The 14,686-nt window shown below is 37.6% G+C and overlaps 1 protein-coding gene across 4 annotated transcripts in view; it reads left to right on the forward strand.

Annotated features, from left to right (window-relative positions):
• LOC134804085 (protein NDRG3) overlaps positions 1-14,686 on the forward strand; it is a 145,314-nt gene that overhangs the window by 64,826 nt on the left and 65,802 nt on the right. For all 4 annotated transcript variants that reach the window (XM_063776998.1, XM_063776999.1, XM_063776996.1 and 1 more), the window contains one exon: positions 13,295-13,412. In XM_063776998.1, coding sequence (XP_063633068.1) covers positions 13,295-13,412 — 118 coding nt within the window. The remainder of the gene's footprint in view (positions 1-13,294; positions 13,413-14,686) is intronic.

Below are 14,686 nucleotides of genomic sequence, written 5' to 3' on the forward strand. Positions count from 1 at the left end.
GCACTAGGTGCAATAAATTGAATACCATAGGTTCAGTCATCTATAAGCCTCTTACAGATACGGAACGCTACGTACATTTCTATAAGTACCCTTTATGGTTTAATGCCTCGAGACACAAGCTTTGAGAAGGTTTCATTTTCTACAAGTATCAAAATGTTTTCCAATCATATTAAATAAAGTAAAAAGTAACAATATTTTTCAAAACCGCTTTTATTTAGTATCCCTTTATATTATTTTAATACTCTATAAGACGAAACCTCGTTAGCACGAAGTTTTCGGAGTTTTCCTTGAGATTCGTCCTATCGAGGTTCCACTGTACTTGTAATTAGTGTTATTTCCGCATAAAAACTATACATTCATATTAAACATTTTGACGACCGGTCTGGCCTAGTGGGTAGTGACCCTGACCCTGACTATGAAGCCGATGGTCCCGGGTTCGAATCCTGGTAAGGGCATTTATTTGTATGATGATACAAATAAATAATATAATAATATGATGATTTATTTGTTCCTGAGTCATGGTTGTTTTCTATGTATTTAAGTATTTATATATTATATATATCGTTGTCTGAGTACCCACAACACAAGCTTTCTTGAGCTTACCGTGGGGCTTAGTCTATTTGCGTAAAAATGTCCTATAATATTTATGTAAACATAAATTGGTAATCTCCGATTATTATCGTAAAGACAAAGTGCTTCAATTGTGAAGCGAAGCATTTCTTAAGCATTTGAAAATTCAGTCAACGTTCCGCGTGTTTAATTTTCCTCTTTCGAGTGCTCTTTATTTGAAGCCGGCTAAAGATATTTAATAAAATTACAAAATGCTTCGGAGAACCCATTCAATAATAACATCGGGCGGCAAAGTTATTTTTCATGTTTTTAAACAATAAAATTAAAATTGTTTTAGAGCGAGCAACCGTTTTCTAAGTAAATATTTTGGGGATATCTCTGCTCTGACGAAGTTAGTCAACTAAACATCATCCGTCTATGTATAAATAAATAAATCACTTAATACTTAGATCTCATTCAAGTCTTAATACTAACAACAAGAGGAACATTTAAATATTAGTATAAAGTTAACATCATAATGCTCATAGTTAAGCTCACTACCAACATAGCTAAATCGATCGTCGGCTATATCACCTCTACTTTACCTAGTACCTAGTACATATTATAAATGTGAAAGGAACTGTTTGTCTGTTACCTCTTCACGCTTATACCACTCAATCGATTTAGATGAGGTATAGATATAGTTTGAGGCCCGCAGAAGTGGCATCCATACTAAATCGCGGGGAGAAGCGAGTTTTAAAATAAAAATGACACATTCTTGAATAAGCCATAGACATAGACTCAGTTCGCACCTTACAAGCTAGGTCGCACATAAAAGGTATTCAAGATCTGTCCCGTCGGTCCTATCTGCGAGCATGGGACTGATGAAAAGAGCTATTCACATGCAACAGAGCTAGCGCCCTAGATTTCTTACAGCGACAAGAGATAACGACCGCATTGTAATGATAATGTGTATTCTGTATTGTGCTATTGTGAAAACCCTTGTTCGTAAGTGGCTAGTTACTTATATTATGCAAGATACTCGTAATATCAGGTTTAATATTATAATGTTTTTGGGCAGTCGCGTTTTTCCACTTGCGCCATCCAGTGTTAGCCACTATATCGGGGTTAACCGGTTAAACCCGGAGTTACCAGTACAATTTAACCCTGTGTTAACGGTTAACTCCCGAGTTGGAGTAAATTATGGTTTAGAAATGAAATGGAGCGTTATTACGAATTTCTACCACCATTTGTTACTTCAGTAAGACTACGATTTAAAAATTAATGACAATGACAATCATAATTACTATCTCATCTCTTTAAAGCAAAAGTTTCTTACGACTTTAAAAAATAATAATATAAAATATATGTTTTTTTATTGAGAGCGTGTTGTGTCCCACTGCTGCAACCCGTTTTTTCCATTCTTCCCGGTTTTGAGCAGTATTCGGCCATTCTTTTAAAAAGGAGTCTAGCTCGTCTCGCCATCGCCGACGTGGTCTGCAAAATCCCCGTTTTGAGCTGGGCTGCCACTCTGTGGTAATCTTGGCCCACAGCTCACTCGGCATACGACAGACATGGCTAGCCCAGTCCCACTTCAGATTAGCCGCTTTCCGAGTTACATCGATGACTTGTGTTCTGGAGCGCAGTGTGGTGTTCTGGATACGATCCATTAATTTTACACCTAATATGCTGCGCTCCATGGCTCGCTGGCAAACCCCGAGTTTGGACTTCTGAGACGCTGTCAAAGACCAAGTTTGTGCACCGTAGGTGAGAATTGGAAGTATGCACATGTCCATGAGTCTCCTCTTGAGTGATAATGGGAGATCACCTTTCATGAGATGTTTCATGGACCAATAGCTCCTCCAAGCGTTTTCAGTTTGTCTTTCGACTTCCATCTCTTGTCGCGCCTTAAAGGGGACTATTTGGCCCAAGTAAAGGTACTCCTGGACATATGCAATAGATTCTCCGTTTATCTCAATCCTACGTGGGGTGCTATTGGTCATAAGCTTAGTCTTCGACATGTTCATCTTCAGTCCAACTTCGAGGCTTGCGCTGTTAAGATATTCGACCATTTGTTGTAACTCGGAAGCAGTTGGGGAGAACAGAACAATGTCGTCGGCAAATCGAAGATTGGTTAATCGTCTATCTCCCACGACAAGGCCCCTGTCTCCCCACCTCGGCATTAGCTTTCGGAAAACATGCTCTAGTGTGCTAGTAAAGAGCTTCGGCGACAACGGATCTCCTTGCTTGACTCCTTTTTGAATATCGAAAGATACACCTGAAGGCTGTAACTTTATCGCGGCTGTGCTATTTCTGTAGATGGTGGTAAGGAGCTGAATGTAACTAGGGTCTATGTTTTGATTGTGTAAGGCTGTAAAGATAGAATTGTGGGAAATACTGTCGAAAGCTTTTGAGTAATCGATAAAATATACTACAAGTTAAATTTTCCTTATCTTTTCAGGTTAGTTACCATGTAAAGCGCATATCGTAGTTTACGAGACATTGTCTTTGCATTTCTAGGAAATATTTTTGCTATAAATTATATATAAAATAATATTTAACACATGCTATCTGCTACGACTTAAGAGCCAACGGGAGTGGTCATTTCTCCATACAAACGTACTCCTCGTTTTCCTCCGTGGTTTTTGAAGCTAGAGCAATGATTTTTTCAACACACATTAATATTGTCAATATCTGTGTCGGACCGTTTTGATATTTTTGTTTTTTAAGGCGCTAGAGCCCTTCAAAAATGGCCAAAATGGCCTAATTGACTATGCCGCAATGAGAGGCGTGGCATTCAAAACTGATATCAATTAGCCAAAAAAGCAAAACGGTCCGACACAGATAATTTGATAATCATTTAGATTTCCAAATTTGGTTACGATTGGTTAAGTTTTGGAGGAGGGAACAGAGGAGTACGAAACCTCGATTTTTGAGATTTTTACGCAGGATTTTTCGCCTTGTCCTTATCGCACTACTTTTAGGTGCCGCTTCCGTTAGCGAGACGGGTATATTTACCTAAAATATTTAAAACTCAGCTCCTGTTTCGTCTTAATGCTACGAGCTATCTTACTTTTGCAGTGAAATACTAGAATAAGATACGTTCAGGTGTCATCAGTGTGATCACACCTTGCTTTAAATATGACTTTTTTTTTTCTCATTAAAATTTTGCCTAAAATCATGGCGTAATGTACGAGTACGTATCGATGTCGTTATGGTTAGAAATAACGTTTTTCTTGCAGTCTTAAATATAGTACCTACTGCCTATTGCCCCGCCACGTGTAACACCTATTTGAAAACTCATTCAATTGTTTACCGTATTCTCAAACAACAAATTCCAAGGTGCTATGCGTGGGGGCAGAGTATTGGTTTTAAGAGGAAAGCCATAATTTGTGCTGGTGACGGAAACGCGTTCGCGCCTTCTCCCGCTACGGAAGCGGGCGGCGCGGCGCAATTGAATGGAAATGGCATTACTTACCTCGTGCCTAATTACTATAATTAGAGCTTATGAACTTATAGGTCGATTTATTAAAGCTAACGTCAGTGAAATAAACTAAATGAATAACATAAATCATTGTTAGTGACGGTCTGACAATAAACCGGTAGGTGTTACGGTACCTACAAATAAGCAATTTGACTGATTACGATATACACACAGATTGTTACCTCTAATTTAAATGTTTCATTTGTAACGGTATACTTTAAGGTGACACGATTTTAAAGAAGACTTTTATATAAATATCGTTGGATAGAAACTCGAATCAAAAGTACAACATATTTATAACACAGCTTCTATCCACTGTCAACACTGCGGCAGCATTTGAACTATATAAACCTGATCATAATGATATTGGTTTGTCATTTCTCTCAGTGAAAGCGAGATATTACTAAGAAATAAGTATAAACACATCAAGAACAGATTTGTTAAGTTCGATTCGACGCCGCCTCACACAGTCGGGATTGAGATTGTCTATCAATACACAAATCGTTATGTGTGTTTGCTCAAGTTTCCCAATGTTTGTCTTTGTATTCTCTTCAAGTTGGGTAGCTTGTATGTAGGTGTAGCCGATTGCATATTTCTAATGTCAGACACACGATAGAATACGTGTATTTCTGATTTATTTATTTTGTATTCAAATCAACTGAAAAGATTCCACCTAACTTCGCAATTTTTTTTCCAAAATATTTTGTTTTAAAAGGTACTTATCAAATGTTAATAGAAATCGGTGTCTTAGAAAATGACCTAATCGATATTTTGTAAAGCATCTATTAGGTATTTCACTTATACAGGGTGTGGCCTGTAATAAGAGCAAAAAATTAAAGTACACACCCTTTAACTAGTCAGGAATTAAGTCCAAATAGTTTCAATTAATTAAAATGATTTTTTTTTTTGATTATTTTCTAACAAAATTAATCGACCCAGCAATGTACTGCAGACATTACGAGGGGTGATCCAAAAGTAATGATAACTGAATACTTATTGAATCGGATTAAAATAAATAGGTATGCCGTTACTGGCCATAAAGACTCCTTAGTAAATAAAAAAATAAAAAAATATGTATCTGTCAGAGAGTTGCAGCTGTTTTTTCACGAGCAATCGGAACAATAACGCAAAAATGGAGAAAACTGAGGTGAGAGCGGTTATTAAATACTTCTGTTTGAAAAAAATGTGTACTAAAGATATATACGCTGAATTAGTGGGAACACTGGGCGAGTCCGCTCCGCCGTATTCCACAGTGGCACGGTGGTCAAAGGAGTTTAACTTGGGAAGAACATCCACTCAAGATGAACGTCGCGAAGGCCGTCCATCTGTCGCCATTACTGGAGAAAACGTCAAAAAAATTCATGATCTCGTTTTAACAGATAGAAGGATGACTATTAGGCATCTAGTTGAGCTCACAGGCATCTCGTATGGCAGCGTTCAAAGAATCTTAACTGATGAACTACACATGAAAAAAGTCTCCGCTCGTTGGGTGCCTAGAATGTTAACGGCTGAACAAAAGAAGATACGATGTGAGATTTCGAAGTCTAATCTTGACAAATATCAAACTGATCCCGAAACATTTTTGCGTCGGTTTGTAACCATGGACGAGTCTTGGATCCACCATTTCGATCCTGAGACCAAACAGCAATCCATGACCTGGAAGCGAGCGTCTTCCCCTACACCGAAGAAATTCAAGGTAGCAAGCTCCGCTGGTAAGGTCATGGCTTCAGTGTTTTGGGATGCTGAGGGAGTCATAATGATCGAATACCTGGAAAAGGGAACCACTATTACGGGCTCCTACTACGCTGACCAAATACGCAGATTGAGAGAGGCAATCAAAGAAAAGCGGCGGGGTAAACTTCGAGCTGGCATCCTGTTCCACCAGGACAACGCACCACCCCACAAGGCCGGCGTTGCGATGGCTGCCACCCGTGATTCAGGGTTCGAATTGCTGGAACACCCCCCCTATTCGCCAGACCTAGCCCCCAGCGACTTTTATCTCTTTCCACGGCTGAAGGAAGATCTTAGAGGCAACAAATTTTTGAATGATGGCGAGGTAATGGCCGCTGTGGAGGCATTTTTGGAGGGTCAAGAAAAAGATTTTTTTTTTAATGGAATTCGTGGTCTGGAGAAACGATGGTCTAAGTGTGTAGACTTGGAAGGAGATTACGTAGAAAAATAAATTATTTTATTTAACATTTTATGTGTCTTTCATACTGATTATCATTACTTTTGGATCACCCCTCGTATGTGTCCAGTCGGAATACTTGACATTGACGTTTACGATCGTTTTCAATAATATTGAAAAACTTATTAAATACATCAATATTGCTTTATAAGCATATGCAATTCTAATTAAATAGTCACATCTTTCAACATTACTTAACAGTTTTCTTATCAAATGGACCTGACGGGAAAAGGGCGAAATGAGATGCTATAAAGTAACTTGAGCTGTTTATTAAGCAGTTCCAACAAAAAATGCGCACTTTTATAAAATCACTGATAATAATTATGCCAATCTTACTGGATAACTTCACGATTCACGAGATAACTTGCACTTTTAAAATTTTGTAAGAATGTTTCCTTTCAACAACAACGACTGCGAACGACGGTACAACCTGTTCTCCGTTTGACTCCGCTCCGACACGACATCGACATGTGCAATACTAGGTGTAGGGCCTTCTCAAAAGTCTCAAAACGAACGAAGAATTTCACAGCTAATTCATCTGGCTGTATGTACACGGCGTACGGTGACCGTGCACCCACATTCGTAGCTCTGAGTTGAAAATAAAGCTCGGTTAACATTTACTCTTGTTTCGTTAATATCATGTTACATATTTCACGTGCATAACTGATTAATTCATAATAAATTTTATTATTTCTATTTTGCTTTATTTTGATTTTGCAACTTGACGTACATTGTCATGTATGTAGGAATAGAGTAAACAATCCCTAAAAAATTTGCAATGCGTGGTTTATGGCTTGTGACTGTGAAGGTTTAATACAATAATTATGAACTTTTTGAAAGGCGACGCACTCCGGTAGAAAACAGTGGTAGAGTCTGTGCGTAAGCTGTGCGTAATGAAAAGAAGAATTATGAACTTTACTTATAATAAAACGCAACGTACTTGTTGTAGCAAAGTACTAAATATGTACAGGGTGCTTAGCCAAGATACCAATCGTTTGCGCCGTAGTGAACGACACGCTAATGTCTCTCTCTCTCTCTCTCTCTCTCGCTGTCGCACTAATATCGACGACTGATAGAGAGAGATAACCGTTTCGTTCGCTACAAGCGCAAACGATTGGCATCTTAGCTCGGCCCTCTGTTCTTTTCCGTGATAAAGTACCTTCGATAACACTAAAGAACGGCCAACCAATTTGGTTAGTTGGTCGCTTTAGAGCCATGTACAGTACAGATGTGGAAGTTGTGGAAAGTGAAAGTTTCCAAGAAGTTTTTGAAATGGAAAGCTTTATTTCTCATACAAAGATCACTTTGACCAGGTCGTAGCTACGTCTATCTCTCTCTTCCTAGCTATTTATTCTCACATGGTGGTGGGGTCAGCTCTCCTGCTTAACCTTCTCCGCTTCGCCCTGTCCACGACATCGTGCTCGGATAACTTGCAGTCACTCATGTCCTTTAGCACTACATCTTTCCATCTTGTTCTGGGTCTGCCCTACTAGATCTTCGACCTGTAATGGAAAGTTGTAGTGCCAAATTTCCTACGTAGTCAGAAGGCCTTCTTTTTACGTGACCATACCATCGCAGCCTGCTCTCCTGCATTTTATCGGCGATGTCGCGCACGCCTACGCCTCCTTGTACGTACTCGTTATGGATTCTGTCAAGCCTGGTAACGCCGCACATCCACCTCAGCATCTTCATTTCGGCAACTTACGTGTCTTTGAGTCGTTGCCCACGTCTCGCTGCCATACATAAGAACCGGCCTTAGTATACTTTTGTATACCAGACCCTCCTTGAGTTTGACCGGCACTCTTCTGTCACACGTAACACCAGTTACTTCTCACCATTTTAGCCAAGCTGCAGAATGGTGCATCATACTACCCAGATACTTGTACTGATCGCACATAGTGATTAGTTGCCCATGGATGGAAATTGGGCTAAGCATATCCCTCTACATCTTTCGCTTCATGAAAATAATTACATCACCAAGAAAAAAATAATGAACAAACACGTATAGTTACTGCGTTTATTAATCTTAAACAACTACATAACACAAGTACTTACATTAACACATCTAACAAATTTATAAGAATAACACTTTTCAGTTTCCATTCATAATCTTGCCCGATAGATTGCTTTTGTGCTTTTTCTTTTTTCGATGTGATGTATCATTAAGTATCCTTATTTTATCAAATGACTTCATTATGTATGAGGTACTTTTTCTCCTCAAATCTAATAGAATACACATAGTTTTGATTTATTGGTACTGGTAGTTGTCCAAAATTGCGGAGTATTCTCTGGTATACCGCCAGCAACTGACTCGAATATCACCGCCTGCACGCTGGCTGATAGGCTGCACCGCCGTCCCGGGCCCCGGGCACAGGCAGACTCGTTGTCCCCCAAACGTGGCACTACGTTCAACGTTGACGATGTCACTGTCAGTATGCCTCCTATCGGGAAATCGTTTGCGGTGCAACAGCATGGTTTGAACGTCTTCTGGCTCCACCGTTCAATCATGTAATTCAATCATAAATAAGATTGGATTACATAAATAATTGTTGTGCATTCGCTTGACAGTTGTCAATATTGACAAAGTTCAAAGCATTTTTCAAATAGGTAGGTAATGAAGTTAAGTGTTTTATGGAGGTTTTTATTACGAAATTAAATTATTTTAAAAACTGTTTCCATTACATAGAAAAAAAAGTTTTTTTGAGTTTGTCAACAAAACATAACGTGTCATTGCACATTGAATGAGTTCTGATTTCCTAATAATAAGAGCTACTTTTCTCTGTATTCATTTTTAAAATAAATTGTACTAAAAGGCGCGTACCAAGACGTCCCGGTACCATGACATCTTACGCCAGATAAGCGACCGTAAAGCAATGTGAAAATCCATTGCTTGCTAAACTTGACTTTAAATTAAAATTTCTCCTAAATTAAGAATTTTGAACCATCGGGACCACTTGGTGGTAACTTTGGGTACTCCAAGGAATCTCCAGTTTGATTTTTTGCTCTTATTACAGGCCACACCCTGTATAGGAATGCTTGGGAAGAATTAAAGGCATAAAATTCTTTTTTTTTCTCTAATGCACCGCCTACTATCTTTTCTGCTTTGCCCTAAGGTTGACTGGTAGAGAATGTTCCATGGCATTAAGTTCGCCTTTTATACACTAAGTTATTTCTTTTGTGCAATAAAGTATAAATAAATAAAATCGTGGATATTGTCTTGTGTCGCTTTAAAGTCTAACTGTCGCCGATTTTGAGTTTGATATTAATATCATTGCATTCCTCTAGGTAAAATTTTTGACTGAGAGCGAAATGCACTCATAATAATTTGTTAGGTTATATTTTTGTGCAAAGTAATATAAAAAATATATTAACTGAAATATTCACGGGAACATCAACGCTAACTGCATCAGTCTAAGGTTGCTATTCGCTTAACAAATACATATTCGCGAATGTTACTGTTTACATAATTGCACTTTTGAGAAACGTACGTAAAGTCGTCTGTTAGTGCCATTAGTGCAGAACCCTGTGACATTTTGTGTCGCATTTGTTTCGTTCCTTTCACCCGAATGCTTCAATACATGGATTTCCACTTTAATGCGAGTACCAAACGTGTTGTAGGGCTGGTTGTAGTTAGGTGATTTAATTTTGTACAATAAGTACTTTGGGGATTAGGTAAGTTTAACTATACGTGTGTATAGTTAAACTTACGCACCCTGTGTGTAATTGATATTGCAGGCGGCTGAATTCACAATGAAAGTCGTGTATTTTAAAACTTATTGTATGGTCAGATGGGGTAAGACGTAGTTTATTTTACTCGGGGCAAGAGTAACATTATGAGATTTCCCTACAAGTGTTACTCATGCCTCATGCCCCAGTTTTTGTCTTACCCCTTATTACTTTTTCAATATTCTGAAGAACAATCCAGAGTACAATTGAGCTGTATCTTGCTGAACTTTATCAGCATAAAGACACTTCTGAGAAAGTAACTCACTTTGCATAGGACTACGACAAGTTGTACAAGTTTCAACTGCAAATAAGCTCTAAGGCCAAGTTCTCAAAGGCGATTAAAAAGTTATACTCGAACTTTATGTAGGTACCTAGGTACTAGGCACGGCTTTAATGCAGTTTTTTTATCGAGTGCAGGTATTCGATGACTGAGGCTACTCGCAATTCTGTGTCATTCGCTCTATATTCCCGTATAAACCTTTATAATTCTGATATAATTATTAATAAAGAAATGTATGTCTAAGCATTTATTTCATAAAACTAAATTAAATAAACAAAAACCAACATAATAAAACTTAATACTAAATACTTAACTTACCTAAAGGTAAAAAATTTGGCCTAATGTTTAAATCTTAAGTTATTACGACAATAATGTTTGGAGTTCTTACTATCACCCATTAGAGCAGTATAAACTAAGTGATTTTTATACAACTAGATTTTTTTTATTTGTGTTGTGGCAAGTATGGAAAATGGCGTCGATGCGCAAATGCGCAGTTGCGTCAACATTGCGTCGAGTAGCAGCCATAAAGTAGACGGCGACGTTAGGGAGACGCTAGCGTGGGGTGGCCCTAAATCGTATAAGAGTGATTCTCAAGAAAGTGGCATCGACAGGTTAAGTTAATGAATTTATTTTTTTTGTATTTTTTTTACTTTTAAGAATGAAAAATATGTTTTACCACTTCAAGTACCCCAAATGTTCAAAAGCGAACGGAATATTAAGAAGTTATTTTCAAGACATACAATAACCTATACATTGAACACAGGTTAAAGTTAAGCAGGTTACAGTAAAAAATACATTCATTTTTATTTTTTCCCTTGAACGGATAATAATACGAATGTCTCACTTTTAGCATAGATGAATAAACCTTCATACAATATTAAAATGATATTATTACATTAGGCCCCATACCAAATTCGTAAAATAATCGAGACAAGTTAAAGTTAACATTCCGTTACAAAACCCCAGATTTCTGCCTTTAACCACTTGTCTCTACGAAACTACGACACTTGGGTCATAATGGTACCCTACGGTGGTTAGCTTGATACTTACCTAATATTTTGCCATAGTTATGATCTAAATATTTTTTTTTGTGTATGAGTCAGATGCAATACCGCGCATGTACAGGTTGGTACTGGTTAACAGTGAAAATATCCTTGGACAAACTTCGTGCGTGAATATTGTTGTAAAATATATATATATATAAGGCCTGTGCAAAGTACATTTTAAAAGGTATTGTTTATGTTATTATATAGCATGATATTTTATTTACATAAATATAAAATCTAAAGAACTAAAACTGGAAGAGCGATGCTTTAGGACAAGACAGGTTATAGTGAAAAGTGCTACTCTTTATTTTTTATAAATATAAGTAATCAATTTAAATAAAAATAATCACTTGGCCTCGATAAACATTGTTTTAGTTTATCTAGATACATTTTTGTGTCATATGAAAAAGAGCAAATAAACATACATTCAATTCAAAAACTCGATGACAGGTTAAGATGCCACTATTTTGAGAATCACTCATAAATGCAAAACAATTTCATAGTACGTAAACTTTAGCACGTTACGACACCAGCGATCAAAACACGCAAACGATCAAAACCACCACAGGCTGGTACTTACGATATAATAAGCCTAACAGCGGCAGAGTTGCGGTTATGACGGCCATGCACTAATTAATGCAGATTTATATGCCCTGCAGCTGCAATAGGGAGTTTCAAGCTATAATTATGCTCTAATCGGTCTAAGCTGCTGCCAAGCCACGCGTTTGTTCAACTCTGACAATAAGTGCTCACCCCCTTATTCATAAAAATATTACGGACCTGATTTAGTTAAATTATGTTTTATCCCTTTCTTACAAATACATAAGTCAAAATGACAGATAAGGACAAACGATTATTAGCTAATTGAGGCTTGTAGCGCGTTTATGAATTAGGGGGTCAATATATACCTACTTAATAACGCTTCCAATATCGTATAACAGCATAATGTAATTAGCTTAATGGTTGGTAAGCTTTTCCTTTTAAATTAAATTTCCGTGCCGCAAATATTATAAAACAAAGTCCTCCGCCGCGTCTGTCTGTATGTGTATGTTCGCGATAAACTCAAAAACTACAGAACGGATTTTTATGCGTTGTTACTTATCACTAGGGTGATTCTTGAGGAAGGTTTGTTAATTTGTTAACCCGTGCGAAGCCGGGGCGGGTCGCAAGTATAAATAATAACATAATATTTACATATTGTCGGCATTAAACGTTGCTGCATGGACACTTTAGAACTTAGATACGAGTAAATACTTTGAAAAGATATATTTAACCTGTCGAGGCATAAGGACTGCAAGTTTATTACTGTGAGACCGTACTAAAGTGTGTAACTATACCGAAGGCGAAAAGAAATGGCGGCTGACGAAAATTTTGATTTTTGTATTTACGATTATGTAAAAATATCACATTAAACTTGGTCTAAGATCCCACATATATGGTCGACCTTCACCAATCTGTCTGACGGCTGAAACTATGAAAGTATGAAAGAAAATATGTTCCAGGACATAAATAAATAGGGTTGCCTAAAGAAATATAGTCAAGGCTATTTTTAATAAATTTTTGAAAAAAAAATTTTTTCGGCTAATTTCACCGATTTGTCTGACGATCGAAATAAGTTTCAATGGGAAGTATACAACTTGTACAACATAAATCATCTAGGTTGCCTATCTTTTTCCGGTCACTATTATGTGTTTGCCGTGTTTAAAGAGGTGATTTTATATCGATAATTGTACTCATCTGCCTGACGCTTGATTTATACATCAAAATGATGGTAATTTTATTGCAAATCCATCTTGGGTTGCCTGCGAAAATCCGGTCGCAAATGAGGGTTGCCTGGCTTTTAATTAAAATAAGAAGGGAAGACTTTTAGCGATAACTCATAAACGGCTGAACTGATCAAGTTTGTTTTAATTTTATTTGATTGAGTTTTATAAGCACTACTTTCGCCGACTATAGTTTGACAACACAGTGAGCAACTTGTAGAACATTAACTCGTGCTACAGCGAGCTCTCTTGTTGCAGACATCTGCTTCCAGCCGTTCTTCAACTTCGTGGACATGCGCGCCTTGCTGGAGAACTTCTGCGTGTACCACATCAACGCGCCGGGGCAGGAGGAGGGCGCGCAGAGCTTGCCGGAAGAGTGAGTACTTTATTTAACCCTATACCAGGCCATAGAGAAAAAAATACATAGATTGCTCACTCCATACATCAGTTCTGGTACCAAAACGGCTATTATTTTCATAGTCGACATCTAGCATCGAGTAGCGGAATTATCAGTACTGCTACATCTATTGTCATGTAGCAGTACTGATAATTCCGCTACTCGATGCTAGATGTCGACTATGAAAATAATAGTCATTTTGGTACCAAAACTGATGTATGGAGTGAGCACTCTTGTCTTACTATATTTCTCTATGAGTGCCACTTGCACCATCTCACTAACCCGAGGTTAACCGGTTAAACCGTTAACCCACTGTCAAATTGTACTGGTGACCATGGTAACTTCAGGTTTAACCGGTTAACCCCGGGTTAGTGAATGGTGCAAGTGGCCCTGACCAGGCTAAGGGATATATATTTCCCACATACGGCACTTCAAACATGTGTTCTATTTTCGATGAGTAAGACTGACATTCAATTCATTTTTGAAATGTCCGCCTGGTAAATGGTTAAGACTAATTAGAAGGTAATTTTCAAGTTCTTTTTTAGAGTTTGGTTGGCTCTTGCCACGACTTTTTTCTATTGATGATTCACGATGTCGATTCAGTCGAAAGAAGTAATAAAATAGGTACATCGAACGCGGGTCACTCCATATAAAAAAGATCACTATCTATTTGACGCTGACTGTACCTACAAATATTATGACGTCTTTTATAAACTATGGAATGTTATACGTACCCATATATCATTTTATACACATGCATCCGACATTTTTTTTGTGTTAATTAAAAGTAGAAACATACAGCAAATTATAAACTGAAATAGGTGTCGCTTCGATCACCTCTTCAGTATTCTTGACTTCTGGCATTGTTTTCCCATATATAATTCAATTAAGTACCTTCAGATCGAAGCGAAGCGTTCTTACGGGGTTTGAGCGACTTTTATGTTTCACGTGCGAGGATTGCTGGCACTGGCGGATAATTTAATTAAGGTCTTTAATCCTCTTTCTGGAATATACCTAGCAAGTTTAATGCGGGGTAATACGTTTGTTAAAATACGGTGCAAGGAGTTTTACGAGGTCACGTGACGTGCTTGCGCTTCTCGGGAAAGGGTTAATGTGATTAGACTTATAAACTTAATACATTAATATTAAATTACGTTATTACCCAGCGGGAACAACATATATATTTTAAATAAAAAATAATTTGGGGATATTCTAAACTAAGTATACTAGTTAGTACCATACCTAAGATACTT

Source organism: Cydia splendana, chromosome Z, assembly GCF_910591565.1.
Source record: "Cydia splendana chromosome Z, ilCydSple1.2, whole genome shotgun sequence".
In the NCBI taxonomy this organism is placed as follows: domain Eukaryota; kingdom Metazoa; phylum Arthropoda; class Insecta; order Lepidoptera; family Tortricidae; genus Cydia; species Cydia splendana.